The sequence below is a fragment of the Microtus ochrogaster genome, unplaced genomic scaffold (genome assembly GCF_000317375.1).
Source record: "Microtus ochrogaster isolate Prairie Vole_2 unplaced genomic scaffold, MicOch1.0 UNK27, whole genome shotgun sequence".
Classification (NCBI taxonomy): Eukaryota; Metazoa; Chordata; class Mammalia; order Rodentia; family Cricetidae; genus Microtus; species Microtus ochrogaster.
The window spans coordinates 410,880-429,825 of NW_004949125.1; the positions used below are offsets into that span (position 1 = coordinate 410,880).

General features: G+C 49.4%; 2 protein-coding genes across 2 annotated transcripts in view; one reads left to right on the forward strand and one right to left on the reverse strand.

The window, feature by feature from the left end:
• The window catches only part of Iqce (IQ motif containing E), a 45,789-nt gene extending 27,192 nt beyond the window's left edge, over nt 1-18,597 (reverse strand). Inside the window, exons 1-9 of the mRNA XM_026789711.1 lie at nt 18,505-18,597; nt 15,794-15,841; nt 13,913-13,958; nt 9,621-9,749; nt 9,000-9,134; nt 7,884-7,954; nt 4,995-5,108; nt 4,829-4,879; nt 887-957 (exon numbers count right to left, since the gene is read on the reverse strand). Coding sequence (XP_026645512.1) covers nt 887-957; nt 4,829-4,879; nt 4,995-5,108; nt 7,884-7,954; nt 9,000-9,134; nt 9,621-9,749; nt 13,913-13,958; nt 15,794-15,841; nt 18,505-18,540 — 701 coding nt within the window. The 5' untranslated portion in view covers nt 18,541-18,597. The remainder of the gene's footprint in view (nt 1-886; nt 958-4,828; nt 4,880-4,994; nt 5,109-7,883; nt 7,955-8,999; nt 9,135-9,620; nt 9,750-13,912; nt 13,959-15,793; nt 15,842-18,504) is intronic.
• Nucleotides 17,972-18,946, forward strand: part of Brat1 (BRCA1 associated ATM activator 1) — a 16,370-nt gene continuing 15,395 nt past the window's right edge. The window contains exon 1 of the mRNA XM_013354084.2: nt 17,972-18,268. The gene's annotated coding sequence lies outside the window, so the exon portion shown is untranslated. The remainder of the gene's footprint in view (nt 18,269-18,946) is intronic.

Here is an 18,946-nt window from a genome sequence, read left to right on the forward strand (position 1 = left end):
TTTACTAAAGTAACAAGTCTTACTTTTGTGAATGTTAAGATGTTTTTGGTACCAGGACTGCAGAGGGCTCAGTGATTGAAAATGATTGCTGATGACCTGAGCTTTGCTCCTGGTACCCATCTGAGGGTAGGAGAGAAGCAACTTCTGCAGTTTGTTCTCTGACCTCCACGGGCACACCATTGCACACTCATGAACACACTCACACACACACACACAACACACAGGGGGGGAGAGGGGGGAGGGAGAAGGTGGGCGCAGCACAGTGTCTGCTGAGAGGAATCAGACCCAGAATGTTCACGCTGGACATCAGAGGTGATTGTCATTTATACAGGGGCGGGGCCTGGGGAGTAAGAAGTTGAAGAGAAATGCTGTTTCCTATGAAATTTAGAGGGAATCTGAATTAAAGAGAAAGCTAAGCCTAAAGGTGTAGTCCAGTCATACAGGTTCCTCAGGACCCAAGACAGAAGGCTTGAGATTCAAGGCCTTATGGCCTGATCAATACAAGGAGGTTTTGTCTCAAAATTAAAAGTGAAAACAGGACTGGGGTGTGGCTCAGTGGTAGAGCACCTGCCTAGAATCCACCAGTGAGGGGCTGGGGTGTGGCTCAGTGGTAGAGCACCTGCCTAGAATCCCCCAGTGAGGGGCTGGGTGTGGCTCAGTGGTAGAGCACCTGCCTAGTGGTAGAATGCTTGTTCCTACCCTGGCGTACAGGAAAGGGAGAAGCTAGCATTTCTCATAGTTTTAGGTTGGAACAAAGATGTGGCAAGAAGGCAGAACAGACTCAGAATGGAAAGGGTAGATGGAAGAGAGGTCAGTCTTTGCTGGCCCAGTGAAGCACCCAACAGACGCTGGGGCCCTCCCACCACCAGCTCCCCTCAGGTCCTACTTGATAGTGTTGTCCTTTTCCTTGCACTGTTGCTCCAGCCTGAAGATCCTTTGCTTGAGCCCGGTGATGACCTGCCAGCAGAGGGCCACCACCTCAGCACACCCACCAGGGCTCCGCCTGCTGGGTCCCCTCCTAAGAGAGCCTATGGATGCTGAGCTTCTTTCTGTCAGGGTTCTTGCACATCCATCCCTCCTTCCTTAGTGCGCTCCTAGTGATGACTAAGGGGCCCTAATGGGCTCCCCCACTGAGAAGCGCTGAGGAAGGGACGTGGAGAGCAAGAGGCAGGGCCAGAGAGCAGCAGCCAGCCCTCAGGGTCCCAAGGCAGCTGTTCTAGGGACCACACTGCATTCAAGGAGATAACTACATGTGCAGTCAATTGCTTAATAACAAAGAAGTGACCAGAACCTGAACCTGGATGCTGCACTGCGCCTAGGACCCACTGGGACCCAGCAAGTCCTTGCCCAAGGTCAAGGTGCTGCTGGGCAGGCTTAGCCTCCTTCTCCTTAATGTCTCCTTGGGGAGGTATTTCCATTACAACCTAAACAACTTTGTTTTTCAAGAGTCAGGGTCTCCCTGTGTGGCCCAGGCTGGTGTTTGACTTCTGATCCTCTTGACTCAGCGTCCTGAGTGCTGAATTACAAGCTTGGGCTTCTAGACTGGTTTACAATTGCTACTTTGAATCAACTTCAGACTTACAGACAACACACACAAACACCCCCCCGACACACACACACACACACACACACACACACACACACACACACACACACACACACACACACGGCATTGGAACAATAAAAATTCAGGGCTTGGGGAGATGGCTCAGTGGTTAAGAACAGTGGCTGCTCTTCTAGAGGTTCAATTCCCACCAAGCATATGATGGCTCACAGCCATCTGTAACTCCAATTCCAGGGAACATGATGCCCTCCCCTCCTTCTGACCTTGGAGGGCACCAGACATGCATATGGCACACAGACATACGTGCAGATAAAATACCCACATACATAAAATTAAAAAAAAAAAAACCAGGGTTCTCTCTATGGAAATATCTGTTCATTCATTAATGAGTTCTATATCTTCCTCCAATGTCCTAGGGTAGACATTTCAATTAATACTACATTATTACATATATACTTTCCTTTTTTTTTTCTTTCTCAGAGGAGGTTTCATGTAGCCCAGATTGCCCTTAAAATCCTTCTTTCCTCCACAACAATCTGGACTTTTGATCCTCCTACCTCCACCTCTCCCATGCTTGAATTTTACAGTATTCTTTAAAAAGGTTAACACTGGGGCCTGGTAAGATGGGTAAAGGGACTCGGCACCAAGACTGACGACCTGAGTTGGATCCCTGGAACCCACATGGTGGAAGGAGAAAACTGATTCCCACAAACTGTCCTCTGACCTCCACACACACCCTGGGATGTGAGTGCCCTCTCAATAGATAAACATAAAAATACTTTTTTAATTAACAAAAAATATTTTGAGGTTTCTATGAACCGCTTTGGATGGCTCTGCAAACTGCCATCCTGGGCAGCTACTGTCATGCCTGACAGGTGGCCAGGAGAGTGAGCCTGTCAAGAGCAGCATGACAGACAGAGCAGGCGCACTGCACGGGTCCCAGCGTGCAGGCCTCGCCAGTGCTAGCACTTGGTGCGGAGGTTCTGAGTACTCCTGTTTTTATCTCGGCCCTGCCCAATCTGATTTGCACCATCCTTGCTAATTTTGTTGCTTTATGGTGTAAGGTTTTACTCGGAGTAACTTAAAATCATTTCTTTCCTCCAGTACGTAGTGCTGGTGGGAAGAGAAGCCAAGTCGAATGCAACCACCATCCCTGCCTTCCCTGAGCCTGGGAGATCAGGGAGAGTCAGATTTGGGTAAACCTCTGAACCTCGTTTTCTTGCTTTTAAAATGAGGGCTGGGGGCCAGGGAGATGGCTCAGTAGCTCAAGTGCTTGCTGTACAAACATGAGAAACTGAATTTGTAAAAAGCCATTGTCTTATCAGATGATGGTGGCTCACACCTTTAATCCCAGCACTTGGGAGGCAGAGAAAGGCAAATCTCTTGTGAGCTGGAGGCCAGCCTGGTCTACAGAGTGAGTTCCAAGACAGGCTCCAAAGATACAGAGAAACCCTGTCTCAAAAAACAAAACTAAACAAAACAAAAAAGCCATTGTTTCATTGTATGCCTGTAACCTCGGCACTGGGAAGGTGGAGACAGGAGCACATAGGTCACACACGCGCACGCGTGCGCGCACACACACACACAGCCCACATGCAATCATACACAAGCACACATCTGTGCTGACTGCACACTCACAACTTTGGGATTTGTTGTTTTCTAAAAGACATTTTCTTGCAGTGCAGGTGGCACACGCCTTTAATCCCAGTACTCAGGAGGCAGAGGCAGGTGGATCTCTGAGTTCTAGGCAAGCCTGGTCTACAGAATGAGTTCCAGCACAGCCAGGACCACACAGAAAAATCCTGTCTTGAAAACAACAACAAAAACAATAACAAAGACATTTTCTTGAGCTAGCAGAGTGCCCCTGAGGTCGCAGCACAAGAGAGGCTGAGGCTGGAGATTACTTGAAATCAGAAGGCCCAGGTCAGCCTGGGTAACATAACAAGACCCTGTCTAAATAAAAAAAATAGTTTTCTTGTGGCCATATACTGACTTTGAGTCCTAAAGACAGAACACCTTTAATCATTTATGCTAAACGTGTATTTCTATATGATATAAATATATACACAGATTATGCATGTATACATATACAGCATATATATATACATGCATATGTGTATGTGATGGACATGACGTACATGAAAACTATTTTCAGGCTCTTAAATATTTTTATTGCCTTTATTAATATTGGGGGTTGGGTGGGGAGTGTGCGCCACGCTCTCATGTGGAGGTCAGAGGACAACTTTTAGGAGCTAAAGTCTCCTTCCATGTGCGTTGCTAGGACAAGACTCAGGTCACTGGGTTAGTGGCAAGTGCCTCAACGCCAGTCTTGCTGGTCCTATCTCACAGATCTTGCCTCTGGAGTATCTTTATTCCTGAGCTATTCTGCATACTCCTGACAGGGAAAACTGCAGTAACCTAAGTCCCTGCTTTGCGAGAATCTTTCCAGTTTCTCTTTAGTCTTAGGGCTTTGCTATACTTTTCTTTACGACCCCAAGCCCATTAGCCTACTACTGTCTCACTCCTTGAACCTTGACTCATGGGGACAATGACATATTCCATACCCACCCAACCCCCACCCATTTTAAGTATCTTTTTTTAAGATTTATTTATTTATTATGTACACAACATTCTGCCTCCATGTATGCCCACACGCCAGAGGAGGGCGCCAGATCTCATTACAGATGGTTGTGAGCCACCATGTGGTCGCTGGGAATTGAACTCAGGACCTCTGGAAGAGCAGCCAGTGCTCTTAACCGCTGAGCCATCTCTCCAGCCTCCCCTCCCCCCAATCTGTTTTAAAACAGAAATTGTGGTTTGGATGTAATTCCCAAGTTGTATTCTGAGACTCTGATTTTTTTTTTGTTTTGTTATGTTTTTTTTTTTGCTTTGTTTGTTTGTTAGTATTCTGAGACAGAGTCTCACGTAGCCCAGGCTGGCCTCTATGGAGCAGAGGCTGGTCTTGAACTCCCAAGTGCCTTCTTATTATTTAGTTATTAAACTTGTGTTCCCTCCCTGGCCCTTTTCTGTAGACTGAAGCCAGGCTCCCACACTCTCGCCCGAAGCCTCTGTGACTGTGTGGCATTTGTTCCATCCATTTCAGCCTCTGCTAAGCCTGCTGCCCTCTGACATCCCTCAGAGTACTGTCCTGTGATCTCTATTTCTACAAACAACAGTTCTAGAAAGTTCTGAGGCCGTTCCCCTCCTTAAGTTCCATTACGACCTCAGCGGAAAGCTCTCTTTGGAGCAGGAGGCTCTACTTACCCAACCAGTGTCAGGCCTTTTCTCGGCCAGGGTTCGCACGAAGTCTGGACCCTGTGGGAGGCAGATGGAGACATCAAGCCCACGGTGGCGCTTCCTCCTCTCTGCTTCTCATGGCAGCACTGGCATCACTAGCCAGCAGGAGGGTTCTGTGGGCCCTGGGACTTACTCGACCTGGATCCAAGAGCTGTTCTATCTGTCGATCCTTTCTGTTGTTCTCCTCTTCCAAGCGCCGAAGCTTTGTTCTCATCAGATCCACATCGCTTTTCTGCATATGTAAGGACTGGAGAAGAAAAGGACGGCGGGTAAAGGGGCTTGCCGCCAAGCCTGATGTCCTGAGTTCAATCCCCAGGACAGGCACACACATACTTGCATGCACGCAGGACTCAGGCACGCATGCACACACACACACAATGGAAAGAGCCATCTTCCCCAAGGTGTTCTCTCGCCTTTATGCACACACAAAATAAATAAATGTAAAACCAAAACTCAACCAACAATCCAAAAACAAACCAGAGGAGGGCCACATTAATACAGGGTATGTATAAGAGAGAGAATATCTGATTTGGGGAGTTTCTCTCTCTCTCTCTCTCTCTCTCTCTCTCTCTCTCTCTCTCTCTCTCTCTCTCATATTCCTCAACCCAGGAAGCCTAGACCTGGCAGTAATTCTCCTGTCTCAGTTTCCTAATTACTGGGATTAGTCACACTTGGCTTTGAAAGATTTTTAAAGCCCTGGGGGTCATGGGCTCAGCAGTTAAGAGCATGGGCTGCTCTTCCAGAGGTCTGGAGTTCAATCAGTCCCCACATGGGGGCGCACAACACACAACCATCAGGGCCACAGAATCCAGGGGATCTGATGCCCTCTTCTGGTCTGCAGGTGTACATGAAAACAACACATTGATAAAAAGAAAATAAAAAAATCTTTAAAAAAAATTTTTTTAAAACCTGGGAGGTGGTGGTGCACGCCTTTCATCCCAGCACTCAGGGGGCAGAGGCAGGCGGATATATGAGTTTGAGGCCAGCTCTGGTCTACAGAGCTAGTTCCAGGGTAGCCAGAGCTATACAGAGAGACTCTGTCTAGAAACATGCTCCCCACCTAATTCCCCGGTGTCATGCAGTGGGGCAATCGGGCAGCAAGGGGTGTGAGAGTAATCCCAACACTGCGGGCACAGGAGAAGCCAGAGCACCGGCCTCCTTTCCCATCACAGTGCCGAGGGCAGCCACTGACAAAGACTTTCAAGCCCATGAATGTTGGCCCTGGAAAGTCCCAAAGCCCTGCACTTGCTTCCATCTGTCATAGCACAGTCTGATGCTCCTTAGCAATACTAGCACAGGACTTAGCAGTCAAGAACACACACTGCTCTAGCAGAGAACCTGAGCTGAGTGCCCAGCACCCTCAGTGAGTTATTCAAAATTGCCTATTACTCTAACTTGATGTGGGAGTGTCATATATCAATCTGTTGATTTCATTGGTTAAGCAATAAAGAAACTGCTTGGCCTGATAGGTTAAAACAAAGGTGGGAGGAGTAAACAGAACAGAATGCTGGAAGGAAGAGGAAGTGAGCTCAGACTTGACAGCTCTGCTCTCTGGAGCAGAGACACCATGCTCCCCTCTGCTGGGCTTACGCAAGAGCTCTGCTCTCTGAGGCAGACGTGATAAAGCTCCGACCCAGGATGGACGTAAGCTAGAATCTTCCTGGTAAGCGCACCTCTTGGTGCTATACAGATGATTAGAAATGGGCTAAATTAATATGTGAGAATTAGCCTAGAAGAGGCTAGATAGAAATGGGCCAAGCAGTGTTTAAATGAAGACAGTTTGTGTGTTGTTATTTCGCGGCATAAGCTAGTCAGGCGGCCAGGGTGCTGGGGACGCAGCCCCGCTGCTCCTATTACTACATTCACTCTGGTGGATTCAATGCCCTCTTACAGCCTCCAAAGGCATCCGTACGCACATGCACACAGAAGCCCACAACCCCTAACACACACCCATCATTTAAAAAAAAAAAGTAATAATGAAGGAACACTAGCCCTCAGCTGTGCCTGGGGAGAGATGCTCTCAACATCCCCCTGTGGATGGGTTTTCTTACCAAGCTTTGGCAGGTCAAAGGGGAAAAAGATCCTGTAGTCAACTCTTATTTAATTTTATTTTTTGAGGTTCTGAGCTTGAACTCACTGGGCACTCTAATAGAAGCCAAGCCCCCAAACCCTTCACTGATAGCACTCTAGGCAAGTGTCCAACCACTGAGCCACACCCAAGCCCTTCACTGGGGGATTCTAGGCAAGCCCCCAAACCCTTCACTGATAGCACTCTAGGCAAGTGTCCAACCACTGAGCCACACCCAAGCCCTTCACTGGGGGATTCTAGGCAGGGGCTCAACCACTGAGCCACACCCTGAGGCCCTTATCATGGAATTGATTCTATACTGCACTCTGTACATTCTAGAAAGTACTCTACTATTATGTCTCCAACTCCCTTCAGGCAGATCTCCAAAAACTTACAACAATGAGTTTGAATAAAGTCAGGTCATTTTCCCAGAGGCCTATTCCTAGCCCAAATATGGCCCTCACTGTTACAAGGTGTTACCGTTGGGAGCTGTCTATAAAAAAAGAGTCTCCCAGGCAGAACGGGAACCCCTCTACCCTGCCTCCAATGGCAGCTCGGCCTCAGCTGGGAATGTCCACAGAAGGGATAGCAAGTCCTTTTCAGGGGATCCTTTAGCTACTGCACAGGTGCCATGTTTGCATTTTGGAGACAGGGTCTCATGCATCCCTGGTTACTCTTGAATTTACTGCGTTGCCCAGCTGGCTTTGCATGCCTTACTCTCCTGCCTCCTCAGTGCTGGGATGACCGCCATGCACTACCATGCCTGGCAAGCCCACTGCCTCTTCTGCAATTGGTGGCCAGGCCTTCCACTCAGCCAGGATGGCTGGCCAGCTTCTACGGTACGGTGCCAGGGCATGGACTCCTTGTGGCTGGCACTTATTTCTCAGCAGGACACTGACTTTCAGTCAGGGAGGGCTATCACTGTCAATCATAGAGGAGCAGAACGAACCCTACCTTCTTCAACTCGATGATCTCATCATACATGTCCTCTTTCTCTCTGTAGACAGAAGTCCCAGAGACATGACCTGTAGGAAGACACACACCTCTTAGGACATTGTGGGATAGTAGAAAGGACCCCTGGTTATGACTGAAGGGAAACCTGAAAGTTAATAAAATTGTACTTGTTTGCTTGCTAAGATAGAAGGGTCCCACTGGTTAGCCCAGATGGCCTGGAGTCCAAGATGCTCCTGCCTCAACCTACTCAGTGCTGGGAAACAAGGGAGTGTCCTCCAGCCTGGCTGACGGGGTGCATGTGTGTGTGTGTGTGTTGTGAGCCTCTGTTCATGTAGAGACCAGACATGGGCAGTACTGTTCTCTGGCTCTCTGTCTTATTCCCTTGAGACAGCGTCTCTCACCAATCCTGTGGTAGGCTGGGAGGCAGCAAGCCCTGGTGGTCTCCATCTCTGCCCGCCACAGAGCTGGGTTACCGGGCTCACAGCTGGCTCTTTGCATGGGTGCTGAGATCTGAGCTCAGTCTGCATAGCAAATGCTCTTATCCACTGAGCCATCTCTCCACTTATGGAGGTTTTAATGACATTTAACTGGTTATAAATTCAAAATAAGCCTAAACTGTTATCCTAATAAGTAGAGTTGGTTCACAGGGACGTGGAGCCGGCCATCGCCATGTTGGAGAGCTATTCCTCTCTACTAAGGCCCCCATGAGAGAGAGGCCACCAGGCCCCATGGGCAAACACTAGTAAGGAACAAACAAGGAACCAGCATGGTGCCTGGGAGGTAGCAGCACTTGTTGCCGAGCCTGAAGACCGGACTTCCATTCCAAGGCCTCCCATGGTGGCAGGAGGGAAACGACCTCACAAGTTGTCCTCTGACCTCCACATGCCTGCCACAGCACATACGCAGCCCACCCAGACGTAAGGGATTTAACTGTATTTAAGGAGGGTGACATGATGGCTCGGCCATGAAACTCTCTTCAGGAATCATCGTCTCTTGGAACATTCTAGAACGGCCTACTGATGGAGCTGGTGCATAAAGCCAAACGAAATCTCACCCCTCAATTGCTAGAGGCTTTCCTTTCTGCTCTCCTGGCCTTGTCCCTGGGAGCATGCTCACCATGGCTGCCAGAACGCCGGAGGTCTGCCCTCTTCGCTCTTAAGGCTTCTGTCAGGTGGTCGGGCGTGCAGCTGGGGGGGTGGGTCCATGCGTGCTCCGAGGTAAGCGTGGAGCTCAGGGGTTGGGTCACACTTCCTGGTTTTGAATGTGCATGGGTTTAACAGGGCAGGTATAAACAGAGTCTGCAAAGCTCAACCTCTCATCAAGCTCCAGGGGTGGAGGAAGCCAGGAGGCAGGGTGAACTGGTAAATGCCAAACAAGCAGCTCACGGAGGTCAGCCCAGGGAGCCTGGGTGTGTCACATGTGCCCATTCCCCTGGTATAAAACACTTCAGGTTTCCAGGGTGACAAAGACCAGCTCATAGAAACCGTAACAGTTGTCTCCGGCAAGCTGGCAGGGACTGGCTCCATGACACCTCTGCCACAGGGCAGTGCTGAGATAACCTCCAACAAAAGGGGCTGGAATGTCCTCAGGTGGGACTGGGAAAGCCACACCCGCCAGTGACATATATGGTCAATGTCTTTGAGAAGATCCAAGGCAGGCTCACCGAAACCACACGCCTCATACATGCTAATCATTTTCGGTTTCCCACACCGGATCTCCTCTACAGGAGTCACGTACCATGTTTTGAGGTTCCCAGCCATAGCTTTTGTGGGGTCAAGGACATTCTGCTGCTCAGAGGCATGCTCCCTCCTGTCTTCAGAGACCGCCAGGATGTCACTTTTCTGGGCTTGGAGTAGTAAGGTGATTCTGGGGAGGTAACATGCAGTTTAGAGCTGTGGGGCTGCTGTCCCTCAGCACCTCTGCTTTACAAAGAAAGAAACTGCTCAAACGCAACAAGCAAAGGCCGCTCCAGGAGGAACACATGCTGGCAAACTCCAGGATGCACGATAATTTACTGTGAAGTGAGTTCTTACTACATGGACAGGCCAGGCTAGGCTAGAAACCCTGCTCAAGACAACCTTTTTCTGTTTCTTAAAGACCTATTTTTATTATTGTAAATTATGTTCAGGATATATGTCTGTGTGTGGATGGGTGTAGGCAGTCATAGTGGCAGAGGAGTTAGATCTTCCGGAGCTGGAGTTACAGATGGTTGTAAGTGGGTGCCAGGAACCAAACACAGGCTCTCTGCAAGAGCAGAAAGTGCTTTTTTTTTCTTTATTTTTTTGTTTTTCGAGACAGGGTTTCTCTGTAGCTTTGGTGCTTGTCCCGGAACTAGCTCTTGTAGACCAGGCTGGCCTCGAACTCCCAGAGATCTGCCTGCCTCTGCCTCCCAAGTGCTGGGATTAAAGGTGTGCACCACCACTGCCCAGCTCAGAAAGTGCTTTTAAGTCATCTATCCAGCCCCTCAAGAGATTTTCTCGTCTAAACATCTTGAAACAGTTTGTTTGTTTTTTTTTTTTTTAAACTTGGGGCTGGAACTGAGTGCCTTTTACATGTTAGGCATTGAGCCACACCCCAGCCCCTCACTGGGGGATTCTAGGCAGAGGCTCTACCACTGAGCCACACCCCAGCCCCTCACTGGGGAGATTCTAGTCAGGGGCTCTACCACTGAGCTACACCCCAACCCCTCACTGGGGGGATTCTAGGCAGGTGGGATTCTAGGGAGTTTCTCTAGTACTGAGTGATATCCGCAGTCTGGCCTAGTGTATATAGCCAAAACTATAGATGTATGTCACCATACCTGATGTTATAGTTAGTATATATAATATATATACTTGTTTATACATACAAGTATATATAAATAAACAAATATATACATATACGTATATATACATGTATACATATAACATTCATATGTAACCACATTCCTCTTTTAATTTTTACCATAAAGAATGTGCAGGGGTTGGAGAGATGGCTCAGTAGTTAATTATGCTTGCAGTGCAATCATGAGGACCAGAGTTCAGATCCCAGCACCTATGTAACAAACCAAGCAACAATTCCAGCTTTGAAGGAAACAAAGTCCTTTTCTGGCTTTCTTGTGTGTACAGGCATATGCTTTCACATACACATACATTCAACATATACTCAAAGAGATAATTTTTTGGGATATGGTCTCACCATGTAGCTTGACTGTCCTGGAACTCTCTCTGTAGACTAGGCTGGCCTCGAACTGAAAGAAATCCACTTGCCTCTGCCTCCTGAGTGCTAGGATTAAAGGTGCACACCACCACTGCCAGCTATAAATAAATCTTAAAAAATAAAAAAGAGCCAGGCATGGTGGCATGCCTAAGGAGGCAGAGGCTGGCAGATCTCTGTCAGTATAAGGGCAGCCTGGTCTATATAAGTGAGTCAGGCCAGGCAGGGCCACACAGTGAGACCCTGTCTCAAAACAAACAAGCAAGCAAGCAAAACGGGCAGGGCCAGTGAGAGGCCCAGTGATAACAGAACTTGCTGCTGAGGCTGCTGACTTCAGTTTGGCTCCCAGGAGCCACGTGGCAGCAGGAGAGAACTGATTCTTACAAATTATTCTTCCACTCCCACAGGCATGCCATGGCTCCTGGGTGCCCAAGCACATACTCATAAATAAATAAGTATAAAACACTAATTTTTTTAGAAGGGGAATTTGAAAATGTGAAATTTTCTACTGATGTTTTAATTCTGCTATACTATGACACATAATGTCCAGTTAAACTTCCTTCAGATTCATGCATAGTTTTGCACAGCTGTGACCATAATGAACGAATGGTTTACTCCTTAAGCACTGAGTTTCTCATGCTGTCGCAAGGGGACCACAGAAATAGTATTTTACTAAGCCGGGCTGTGGTGGCGCACGCCTTTAATACCAGCACTTGGGAGGCAGAGGCAGGTAGATCTCCGTGAGTTCGAGGCCAGCCTGGTCTATAGAGCTAGTTCCAGGACTGGAAACAGCCTGGCAGGTCATTTCTTAAGAATACCAAGCTCAGGGCTGGAAAGATAGCTCAGCAGTTGAGAGCACTAACTACTCTTCCAGAGAACCCAAGGTTCAATACCCAGTACCTACATGGCAGCTCACAACTGTCTGTAATTCCAATATCTGACTCCCCTACACATACATGCAGGCAAAACACCAATGCAAATAAAAATAAACTATTTAAAAGAAAACATACCAAGCACAGCCAGGCAGTGGTGGCATATGCTGTTTGAGGCTAGCCTGGTCTACAGAGCAAGTTCCAGGATAGCCAGGGCTACACAGAGAAGCCCTGTCTCAAAAAGCAAAATAACAAAACAAAACAAAGGATACCAAGTTCTGCATCAGAAGTGTTTTGGAGGTGGAGGACCATGCACACACCATGGCTTGTGTGGTAGGCTCCAGAGATTGGATCTAGGTCATCAGGTGTGGCTGTAAGCACTTTGGTCCATCAAGCCCCATCTTACTGTCCCAGAGGATCACATAAACCTCTGAAAGCCTGCAGGTGGAGTTTCTCTATTGAACTGAGAAGAACTGAGAATCATAGTAAATCCCATGCCTTGAGTTGCCAGAATCCACATGAGCCTGAGTCCAAAATTTTACACTTTTCTTATGTGGGATTCCAAAGAACATTATTTTAAATTAAAACCTGTCAAAACGCTCAACTTCTATATTGGGCTCTGCATGGTGGCGCACGTCTTTAATCCTATGACTGAAAGGCAAAGGCAGGCAGATCTGTGTGAGTTGTCAGCCTGGTCTACACAGTGAGACCTCTCAACAAAACCCCAACCCCATAAACCTCAATGAGAACATGTTAGCTGATAACCTTTATTCAGGAAGCAAAGTTAACTAGGAAACCATGCTTCAAGAATAAGCCACACAAGGCCAGGCCTCATGAGGCCACCATCCAGTCATGCACTGATGCAGGTGCCAGTCTCAGCAAGACGTCCCCCTAGCAGACCGCCAACATGTGCTGGTAGCATGAGCAAGGTGCTGGTGACCTGAGGTTCAGATCCTTGCTCTGGGCAGTGTGCCCAACCCCAGCCAGTGCCTCATTTACATGTGAAATCCAGGTGTGAACTCCCCAACACCCTCTGCCCTGTGTGGGCAGACAGGTGACCTGATTCCCACTCATCCCCACAGAACTGTTGAAGATGAAAGCAGGTCCAAGAAACTAAACAAGACTAAGATGCTGGCGGGGAGAGGATGCTGGTGTGTAAGGCAGAAGCATAGGCACAGGAGCAAACTCAACAGACAGGAGGCAAGCCTACAGTTCGCTGCCGACTTAGGTGTAGAGACCCCACAGCAAATAAAACCACAACGGGAAGTAGAAATAGACAAGATCTCCCGAGTAAATTGGGAGCATGGGGACCTTGGGAGAGTGTTGAAGAGGAGGGGGAGGAAGGGAGGGGAGCAGAGAAAAATGTAGAGCTCAATAAAAATCAATAAAAAATAAATAAAAACACAACCCTCAACCAGTTGGTGGTGACACATACCTTTAATCCCAGCATTTGGGAGGCAGGAGGCAGTTGGATCTTTGTGAGTTCAAAGCCAGCTTAACCTAACTGGTGAGCTCCAGACTAATGAGAGAACTTGTGTCAGAAAAGAAGGCAGACAACATGGTTTAGGGGCGTCCATGTGCACATATGCATGCCCACATGCAGAGTGGCTTATAAATGTATGTGTGCACACATGCACATGGGTGTGTAAATACACACACAGGCTTCCTATCACTTCAGCTGTACCCTGGCTTCTTTGAGAACTCAAGAGGAAGGAAAGGCAACCTCTGTTCTATACTGTTTCACGGGACAGCGACCTGCACAGAGCTCTGCGATCGAGGTCCCAAAACAAACACAGGCAATTGCAATCCTGCTGCCACGGAGTCTCCCTCCCCTAACTGCACCACTGAGTCCAGAAAAGCAACATCCTTTACTTTCTTCAGGACACAGGGGAAGGGCCATTCTTGCCACACTGCAGTCATGGTGGGGATAAAGGGATAGCCGAACTATCTGATCATACTTACTTGGTGATGTGGAAGGAGGTTTCTGGCAACCTTTTCTTTTTGTTTTCTGCAAGAAAGGAGAAGCAACGTGAAGCATGCTGGGCTTCCTGAGAGACCTCAAGGGCACTGCTGGGAAACCAGACACAGTGGGGAATGAGCAAGATGGGCCCTGAAAGAGACCCTGACTAGGACAAACCTCTTGGAGGTTTGAGCCACTTCACAGTGAGCCTCACACATGGGAGGTCCAGGGCTAGGGCTGGGAGCCAAAAAGGTCACTCTCTCTGACAGGGTTACACAGAGATACCCTGTCTTGAAAACCAGAAAAAGGTTTTCTGAGAGTCACTCCAGACAAGACAAGCTGAAAAGAATACTCTCAGCCTCTAAGACCTGGGAGAAGTCTAGATCAGAATCACTTGGAAAAGACACTTTCCAAACTGCTGAACTTCCTGCCGGCTATTCAGTGTGCTCCAGGTTCCCAGCTCAGGGAGCTGTCACCCATGCTCATCTGGACCTTGGTAATGCAGCTGTTTTTGAGTAATTTTTTTGTTCCTACCAAGTAACCTCTCACCAATATTCCTCTAACTAGCCCCTTCCCCAAGCTGGGCTTTGCTGGTATCTGTACTTTGGTCTGTCATGGGACCCCTATCTGGGTGGACAGATGTGTGCTGAATCTCCCCAGGAAAGGTTTCGTCACACCACAACACAGAGGTCCCTCCTTGGTGACAGTGGGCTTGTGAGGCGTCTAAATGGAGCTTAGGCTTCTTGTGGTGGGTCCCTTCAAAGCTCATATATAGCTGGAATCCAGTCTACACTCAGGGTCACTTCACTGTCTTATCCCTAAGTGAGCACTTAGCATGCTTCCTTTGCTACTCAGAACAATTTACAAAAAGAACCCAAGAGGCTAGCTAATCCCCAGGGGACAGTGGGAGAGAAGTTCCACTGTGAGTGCCTGCCTGGAATCCCCCAGTGATGGCTGGTGTGTGGCTCAGTGATAGAGCCCCTGCCTAGCATCCCCAAGTGAGGCACTGGGGTGTGGCTCAGTGGTAGAGCCCCTGCCTAGAATCCCCCAGTGAGGGGCTGGGGTGTGGCTCAGTGGTAGAGCCCCTGCCTAGAATCCCCCAGTGAGGGGCTGGGTGTGGCTCAATGGTAGAGCACCTGCCTAGAATCCCCCAGTGAGGGGCTGGGGTGTGGCTCAGTGGTAGAGCCCCTGCCTAGAATCCCCCAGTGAGGGGCTGGGGTGTGGCTCAGTGGTAGAGTGTGTTCCTAGAATTCCCCAGTTATGGGATAGGGCATGATTCTTCAGTGTATCCTAGTCTGGCCACCTCTGCAGTTTTCTTGACTAGTTCCTAGCTCTCTGGGGGTTCCTTTGTGAGCTGCCATGTGGATACCGGGAACTGCATCCATACACTCTGCAAGAGCAACAAGTGCTTTTAAAATGAGCCATCTCTCGAGCCCTTCACAATTTCTAAAACTAGCATTAAAATGATAACCTCCGTTTTTATTATTTTGTTGTTGCTGTTGCTATTGGTTGAGACAGGGTCTGAAGTAGCCCAGGCTAAATGACATGAAACTCATCTTCCGCCTCTACCACCTCCCAAATGCTAGGATTACAAGCATGCACCGCCATGCCCAGTTTACAGTGTTAGATATGGAACCCAGAGCTTCCTGCCTGCTAGGTACACACTCTACCACTGAGCTACATTCCTTACCCTTGAAATTGATTTCCAAAAAAATAAAAAATTTAAAAATGATCATCCCAGTTATTTAAATTCAACTAATAGACTGCAACTTCTACACCAGAGGCAGAGTGGGCACCAGTGCTCTGGGTCCACCAGCATTGGGGGAGACTACACACATCCAAGGGATACTGACACGGGGACTGTCATCCCTACTTGTACTCACCGTCTCAAAGTCAGAATCAAAGGTAATTGCAGACAGGCTGTCATCTCCCTGGAAGAGATGCACACAGGATCACTGGAAGGCACCGCTCGAGTTCCCCAGTCCCATTTGCAAACTGCCTGTCCCAGCTCCAGCAACAGGACCCAGCACATGTCACACAACAGCATGTGACATCTTGATCCTTCAGCGGCCAGTGTATCCCGATAGTCAGAAAGGAGGGATGGGAGCAGGGGATGCTGTGTTGGAAAAGTACATGCTGATCAAGCATGAGGACCCGAATTCAATCCAGTGCTGGGGTAGAAACAGGCGGATCATCGGAGCTCAATGGCCAACCCGCCCAGCCTACTGAGTGCATTTGAGGCCAGTGTGAGACCTTTCCTCAAAAAAAGGCGTGTGTGTGGAAACCGTCTTTGAGGAATGCCCTGTGACATTCCTTGGGCCTCCATTCATGAACACACACAGGAAGAGGAAGGCTGTGGGGTGGTTAGCGATTCTGCCTGGCCAACTGAGTCTATGTCCAGAGGTATGGTGGGTCCTCAGGACTACTGTGTGCCTTTGACAGTGTTCTCAACTCCAGAGAGGCATTCCGTTCTTCCCTGTGTCAACAGTCTGACTCTTAGTCACCTTCCACTTAAAGTAGGCCATGTCCTGGCAGAGCAGAGCAGTGATTACACGTCGATTTCATTTTTCCTGTTTAAAGGTATTTAAACTCTGCGTGTGTGTTCGTGCATGCATGTGTTTGTAGGTGCCCCGTGGATGCCAGAAGAAAGTGCCAAATCCCCTGGAGGTGGACTTACAGGCAGTTGTGAGCTCTGACGTGGGTGCTGGGAACCAAACTCCAGTGCTCGGAAAGAGCAACAACTACTTACCCACTGAGCTATCTATCCAGTCCCCACCCTCATATACTTTATTTTTATGTGTATGTGGCTATATCTATCTGGTGTGCTCATCTGTGTATGTGTGTTCCTGAGTGTGTGTTTGTGTGTAAATCTGAAATAGTCATTGTATGTCCTTCACTCCCTTCCACTGTGACACAGGCTTTCTTGCTGAACCCAGAGCTCGTTAATTGTGGCTCGTCTAGTTAGCCAGCTTGCCCAGGGGAATCCCGTCTCCAGTTCCTAAGCATCGGTGTTATAGGCAGCAGCTGTGCCCATGCGGCTTTGCGGTGGATTCTGGAGATCTGAACTCTGGTCCTAGTGCAGGCAAGCATTTTATCCCTGGAGCCTTCTCTCTAGGTCTTGGTTACAGTCTGGAAAACACTTCCAGGTGGTACAAGTCACGATTTGGAAAACCGAGGCAGAAGGAAACCAAATTTGAGGCTAGCCTGGGCTACATACAAAGTCAGACCATTTTAAAAAAAAATATGGAAAGTGTTAGCAAAGAAGTTAATGGTAATAGTTACAGAACAATAGAAATATGATGTTTTAACCTATGAGGAAAAGATGTAAATAAAAAAAACAACAAACATGAATTGGCTTTCTGTAGGTGGCCAGGTTACGGGTAACGTCCCAAGACTGAAAGAGTAAAGCATTATCTTTGTAAACACAAAGTTTGCATTTGTGTGTGTGTGTGTGAGGGGTGGGGTTAAGACAAGGTTTCTCAGTAGCAGTGGACCCTTTCCTCGAACTTGCCCTGTAGACTAGATTGGCCTTGAACTCTCAGAGATCTACCTGCCTCTGCTTCCTGAGTGCTGAGATTCAAGGAGCGGGCCACCGCTGCCTGATCACAGGAAGGTTTTAACCTGTTCAAGGTCTGGAGAGTTCAGGGGTAGCTGGGGGTTGTGGCTCAGTGGCAGAGCACTTGCTTGGGGTAGGGGTCTGACACTCAGTAGAGTGCTGGCCTAGAATCCCCCAGTGGCCACGTGGGGGAGGTTCATCTGTAGAGCTCTGGCCTGGCCTGAGGGGTTCAGCCTCCAAGAGCACACACAAAGCAAACAGCAACCGACCTGCTAAACTAGGTAAGACTTGGGAAGTCTCCCCTGCAGGGACAAGTAGGAAATCCTAGCTGCTCTCTGCTGACTAGAAGCACGGTCCCTTAGTCTGTGTGAAACTTCCCCTCCCTCAGGCGTCCCTTGGACCCTTTATAAGTCATTCTGCTCGTGGCCAGGTTCCTGCCTACCTCCCTTCAGTCCCCTTCTCGATATGATCCCAGAGGGCTTGCTTTGGGTCCTTTGGATACACACTTTCCCTCCTCATAGCCTTTGCATTTATTGTTCCCGCGGACCCTAAACTTTTGTCTTTGAGATCGAGGAATTGCCCTGTCCTATAGCCCCCACTGGAATGCACCAAGTTCACTTGGTATCGGCACGCACAGAGGGCCAGAGGGTCGATCCCGCACTGGGAGACCGAGGGTCGCACGCCTCTTCTAGAGATGCCTCTCTGACCCATACAGGGTTGGCTCTGGGGGTGGAGGCCTTCTCCTTTGCATGGGATCGCTCTGAGGAGTCACTGGAGTGCAGCCTGCAGCAACACTTACGAGGTGAGCTCGTCACCAGCCAGTCGCGGCCTCTGACCCGCAGCGCGCGCGGGACGGCGCAGTCCCGGGGGCTTCGTGGAAGCAGCGGCTTCCGCGAGCGCGGGCCGGAGCTAGAGGCTGCTAGGGCACGGGCACAGTGGCGACCGACGCCCGGGGCTAGCTCTTGTGCGGTAACAATCGGCTTGCGGGAGCTGGCTGCTGCCGTGCGCCTGTCCTCCCTCTGCCTCGGGCCTCCTTACCGTCTCCGAGGCTAGATCCGCGGTGCCCAGACTCATAGTGGCGGCGCTGCGCGGCCTCCTGGGCGCTGCGAGCTTGGCCCTTAGCGTGGGAGGCCTGCCAGCAGCCCTGCTGCCATGGCAACCGTGCCGCGGCCACAGGGCCCCGGATGTGGACCTGGAGCCTGGCGAACCGTGCGCGCGCGCAGAGTGAGCGCGAGCATGGGGGCCGACCATGCACTCTCCCGAGGTTGCACTACGCTGGTGGGGTTTCGGTTTCTGGTGCTGCTTGAATTGAGCCCAGTGCCTCCTGCATGCAAGGCCGGCTCTCTACTTCGGAGCCACGCTCTCAGCTGCAACTTCAGGAGCCCGAGTTGGGTTTCTGCAGATAGTGGCTGCAACTGTGTAGTCCAGTGGGCAGGGCTTCCAAGGGTCGCCATGTTGAGTGGACACAGGGGACAGAGTG